Here is a 6,000-nt window from a genome sequence, read left to right on the forward strand (position 1 = left end):
CACTGATTTGGAAGTGATGTGCTTTGGATTCAGCATTATATCATTGATATATGGGCATGAAGACTTGTTTCATGATAAGAATGGTATCTTGTAGTCATTATATATTCGCACGTTTCTGCTTGGGTGTATGAGGCTATCAGCATGTCCATTTGCAGACATCACAACGATACAAGTTAATCTAGCCTTCATCAGGCAATGGATTTTCTCGACCACGCAATACGCGAAATTTACGTGCATAAAATAATTAAGCCTCACACTGACAGATTGACTGGTTTGGGATCTCTTGGTACAAAGGAAGGGTTGTTTAGGAATAAGAATGGTATCTTGTCTTTAGTGACGCAAGTTTCTGTTTAGGATGTGAGACTAACTCTATGTTCATTTGGAGACATCTCAAGGATACAGTTACTCTATGCTTCATCAGGGAATGCATGAAATTTACAGTCTTAATATAATGAAGTTTCATAGTGACGCTTAAAGCACAGTCTCTGACTTATTGATTTGTCTGGGGGATTTGTTTTATCTATTTGTCTGTCGTGCAGGAACGAGATTAGAATACCCTAATTATTATTCTCCAAAGAGAGAGAGAGAGAGAAAGAAGTATTTTGAGAATATTTCATATGGAATAACTTTCTTCATATATAGTTATAATTGCACTTCTATTTTCCACACTCAGTACCTTACCTGTCGCATTTATCCAATAACATTCGAAAAAGATGTTTTCTAAATGAAGAGGATTAATTTAGATAATACTCCAGAATCATGCACAATATTCAAACAACATTCCAACTTTCTAGAATCATCTAAATCATTTTACGAACTTAATATTCTCTCACTGGGGTGGCCATCGAGTCGATCGTGGACTAATCAAGGGATTTGTTAGCTAGACAACGTGGTCAAGCTAAGAGATTCCTTAACATGACAGACCCAAAAAATGGGATGCACATTTGAAATCAACGTTATAAATACACAAAAGCCACATTATATCTAATGGAAAACTGTCTTATTGTAATTCAGGATAATAAATAGATTGATCTGATCTGGCATGTGTGTGACGTTGCATAACGAATTACTCGGTCACTTGATGAGCTAATATTGCTCTAGTGAGAGAATAGGATTTGTTGCCAAAGAAACTTTTTGACGCTGTTATATCGAACTTGGTTCACCTACTGCTGTCCAAGCCAAGAAAGAGGTCTCTGGCCGGACAACCAAACGAAAAACATTACTAAAAACCCCAAATTTAATTTTTCTAAAACCTACTGATAACCAAGAAATTAAGTCTAGTGAAGAAGTCAAGAATACAGTTATCAATAAATTGAAGGAGCACTTTATAACTACAAGAATTAAATTGATCAGGAAGATCCGAAATGTTGAGGTACTGATGGAAACTGGATCATCAGAAGAAAGAGAAGACAAAGAATCTCGACACTTGGCCTTACTTCAGAACAACCAAAGAAGAAAGGCCCCTGAGTAATCATATTTGATGTCAGCAAGGACTCCACACCTATGCAAATCACCGAGGAACAATACTACAGTAACCTGCAAGCGTCTCAACCCCAGAAGTGATTATTAATTAAAAATTTCATTAAAAATTTAAGTCAGATATTAATGTAAACTGGATGGTGGAATTAATCCCCCAGCTTTAAATACAATAAAAAATTAAGACAGAATATGTATAGACTGGGCCAGCCATCGTTTTAATGACAAGTGGTTGTCCCAAAGGGTTTCAACTACAGCAGGTTTGGCCACACCTGCACTCAGGCTCAGTCAACCTGTGGGCGCTGTGCCCAGAAGGGACATCAGTATAAGGACTGCTCCAACAAAACCAGCAAGCCTGTCTGCGCAAACCACAAAAGCTCAAAACGTTCTCATAATCAGTCAATAAGAGACAACAGTTGTCCAGTTTATCTACCCACAACAAAGTAGAACCGATCATAGGCCTATGCCTTAAACATTTCAACACCTGACAGATGAAATTCATCCAACTTAATGCGCAGCGGGCCAAGGGGGTCCAGACTAGCTAAAAGTAATTGCAAATTAGGAAAATATTGACATCATGATCCTTGAAGAACGTTATAACCATGCCAAGCAGGTGCGGGGTAACCCACTTTCATGCAAAATAATAAAACTCCCTGGCCAGCAATTGCAGTCAAGAACTCGCCACCACAAAATATATCAAGTCCTTGCACATCCTGGATAGTGTACCTACATGTCAAAGGCAAATTGTAGTTTGATGCACGACCTACAAAAATATCGGTGAAATTATGTGGTATCAGATTTGTTACTCAAGGGGATTCAATTCATTTCGATGATGTTTGCCCAATTTAATAATTCTCTTCCACAGAACGAAGTTTTCTTCCCAACAATAAAACCCGCCTTATTTGACGAAAAAAAAAAAAAAACTAAATAAATAAAAAACTGAGATTTCTCCGTATTAAGAAAATTGCAGTAGGGGCAATTGCAACCAAAGATCTTTTCTTGGTTAGAAAAAATATTTCAAGAAACGTGTTGCTCTCTAGATTTAAATGAAACAAACGTTTCCGGGAAAAAAAAACACCATGCAACCTCCTCTAAGACCACCTACCCCAGCCTCGTTGTGAAAAATACCCTATAACCGTTCCTCACGTTACTAACGGGTTTCAATCTCACAACTATACCTGACACTGTGGGAAGAACTGAAATTCTACCAACTGTGCTACCACGAGGACATACACTCACCATCAACTGAATTATGAACAACTCTTGGTCCCTTTCTTTCCTCTGTTCGTGATTTTCCATATTTTGTTTTGTACGTTGAGAAACTAAATTGATTGTTTTGTAATAATTCTCAATTGCAATTTAAGTTATTTTAATTGGACAACAGGTTTTCGCCCATCTGACCTCGCGGGTAATGTGTGGAAATTTTTATAACATGATTACCCAAACCGATTGGGAAACCTGAGGTTTCAATGGCGCTAGTGACAAGAGGACATTTTATGGGCTTTTTTTTTCACTCCATGGCTGATTTATTTGTTCTCAGGTGAGGGTTGCTTGGTTTTCTCTCCAGAAAAAGTTGATTTGTCCAGCTATTTAACAACAGAATCAAAACATTTAAAAGGCACAGTACACCAGTAGTTTCAATACCCCAACCATTCTCGCCAATGCACAATGAAAGTTAGACACCATTTCAAGTCCCTGCATATCATCGGCCCCCTTGGAACCCTTTATGTGGTTTCTATATATAACAGACCTGGAGAGGATATTCTTCGAACAATTAACTATCTGAAAAACAAAGGTGTCCTCTTTCCCAATGAGAAAATTGGGATGTAAATGGGGGGTGTAAAATGGGGCGGATGTCAATTGCCGCTCTCCTGCTTGGTTTGCAGGATCAACAGTGGCACCACCCAAAATGAGCAGCGATTGGAAGAGTTTAATACCAATTCACAGCTTGCCATATTAAATTGGCCACACAATCTGCCAACATTTTCATCCAATCACTGGGAATCAAATATCGATATCACACTGACTAGCAGACAGATGGCTGGTGTGTCCAGGAGGACTGAACCACCTTCTAAATGTGTAGAATCCAATAGCAACCATTGATCCCTAGTAGTAGTGGGGTCACTTTGAACCAAACGGACTTGGGGGGGCGGTCTATCCCCCGCCCGCTAGAGGCTGCGCCAAACTGACAAGGGGGCGGTCTGTCAAGCCTCCCTCTCCCCACCCCCGCCAACCCTCCCCTCACGGCGCAGCGGTCTGCCTCCTTTCCCACCCCGCCGCCATCGAAAAACTTTGAACCGATTTTGTCAGCGGGTGGTCTTCCACATATTTGCTGCTAGGTGGCGCTGCCACCGAAACACTTTGAACAAAACTGACCGGGGGTTGTATTCCACCCCTCCCTCTTCTAACCCCCCACCGCTAGACGGCGGCACCGTCGCACAATGTTAAAACATGCATAGTGTAACATGTCTTATGATGTCATAATCCTTTGTAGTAATTCTTGGAATTCAAAGAGAGGGTTTTGTTTCCCCATGAATATGAAGGTGTTTTTTTTATTTTACTGCTGGTTGGTATATTTTTAAAAGAATTTTAAATGAGAAGACTATTTTAAACATGTTAGTTTTAGGCAATAAATTAATTAGTGCTATTCGTGAACAAATCAGTGGTATTATTTGAACGTAATTAAAGTAGTCATGATCAATATTTTTAACCAATGGTATTTTTTAAAGTATTCATGAACAAATCAATGGTATTATTTGAACATAAAATATAATAGTATTTTTTAAAGTGTTCACGAACAAATCAATGGTATTATTGGAACATAATTAAAGTATTCATGACCAATATTTTTAATCAATAGTATTTTGTCAGTTGAAAGTGATTTTAAATATCTTTTAAGGAAGACACAGAATTATAATGAACGAAGTCTTTTATTGAGCACTGTTAACAAAATTATTTACAAAGGAATCATTATTCTAATAAAATCTTGACACAGCTCTCTTTTCAAGGATAGTCCACAATTCTCCCATTACAAAAAGTATGAAAAGTACTATAAAGATAAGTATCTTCTGTTCCAGGGTTAGTGTTGTTTTACCTGCAATAAAGAGAACATGTTAGAAGATTATTATAATCCTACTGTGGTGGGGAGCTTTGCTAGTGTTAATGCTTTACAAAAACATACAAAATTACCCAAACATACTGTGAAAGAATGGTTATCGGGACAGCCCACATATGTGAGACACAGACAGCAACGAAGAAATTTTCCTCGTAACTAGATGAAAGTTCCTGGTCTTCACCATACATTTCAATGTGATTTAGCCAGCATGTCAAATCTTGCTAAAGCAAATAATGGTGTTCATTTTCTTCTCGTGTGTATTGATTGCTTTTCACGATATGGTTGGGTAAGACTATTAAAATCTAAACATTCACAAGTAGTAGTTAAAGCTTTCAAATCTATTTTTAAAGAAGAAGTACCATTTAATATTAATAGTGACCAAGGAAAGGAATTTACTAATAAACAAGTGCGTGCATTATTCAAATCTAAAAATATCCACTTTTACACCACTAGAAGTGAAAAGAAAGCTTCTATGGCAGAAAGATTTATTCGAACATTAAAAGAAAAAAATTATAAATGTGTTACATATTCAAAAAATGATAAATATATTCATGTGCTGCAAAAATTAGTGAAAACGTATAATGAAACTGTACACAGATCTATTGGTATGTGCCCTGCAGATGTCACCATGCATAACGAAGAAACAGTTTATGCTAAATTATATAGACCCCATCCAAAAGTTTCGGAACCCAAGTTTAAAATCGGTGACCATGTTGTTCTTAGTGATGATAGCCATAATTTTCGAAAAGTGTTCAGAGGGAATTGGTCTGAGGAGGTGTTTTTCATAGCTCAGGTAATCAAAAGGCACCCTGTAGTATATAAGGTTAAAGGTAGAGATGGTGAGGTGATAGAAGGTACATTTTATGAACATCAGCTACAGAGAGTCAGTTTTGATAACGAGGTACCTGAAAACGTGAATCTTATTGAAAAAGTACTTGGGAAGCATACAGTGCGTGGCCAGAGACAGTTACTTGTGAAGTGGCTTGGATACCCTGCATTCTACAATTCTTGGGTACAAAGCAAAGATGTTTTACCTAACCCTACCAAGTAACGCAAGTATGGACCTGTATACCGATAACACCCAATCACGTTTCAAAGTTCAATTACCCCGGGAAATTAATCTGAGTGGGAAGTGGGTGGTGGCACTTTCTGAAATCCATATACCAGGAGTGTGGAACAATATCACAAAAGGATGCGATGAATTTCATATACTTCGCGATGATTATGACTCTGAACAAATTTTACATGTGCTTTCTTTAAAGTATAAAGATTATCAACATCTTTTAGATGAGTTGAACAGTGTTCATCCCCTTGTTTCATTTACAGTACACACAAAGACTGTTGCAAAATATCAATTTTCAGTGAATATGCATGGAAAAGGTAAAATACAATTGCCCGAGAAACTAGTA

The 6,000-nt window shown here is 37.6% G+C and overlaps 1 protein-coding gene across 1 annotated transcript; it reads left to right on the forward strand.

Annotated features, from left to right (window-relative positions):
- Positions 1-5,219: 5,219 nt before the first annotated feature.
- On the forward strand, positions 5,220-5,642 carry LOC150079769 (uncharacterized). The gene has a single exon (XM_090383229.1). It carries the CDS (start codon positions 5,220-5,222, stop codon positions 5,640-5,642), a length of 423 nt encoding a protein of 140 aa, XP_090239355.1.
- Positions 5,643-6,000: the final 358 nt, after the last annotated feature.

Source organism: Mastigoproctus giganteus, chromosome 10 (genome assembly GCF_048544385.1).
Source record: "Mastigoproctus giganteus isolate SK-2022 chromosome 10, ASM4854438v1, whole genome shotgun sequence".
Lineage (NCBI taxonomy): Eukaryota > Metazoa > Arthropoda > Arachnida > Uropygi > Thelyphonidae > Mastigoproctus > Mastigoproctus giganteus.

Excerpts from the sequence above, each read along its gene's own strand:
- LOC150079769 (XM_090383229.1), top strand. The coding sequence starts at position 5,220 with ATGCATAACGAAGAAACAGTTTATGCTAAATTATATAGACCCCATCCA.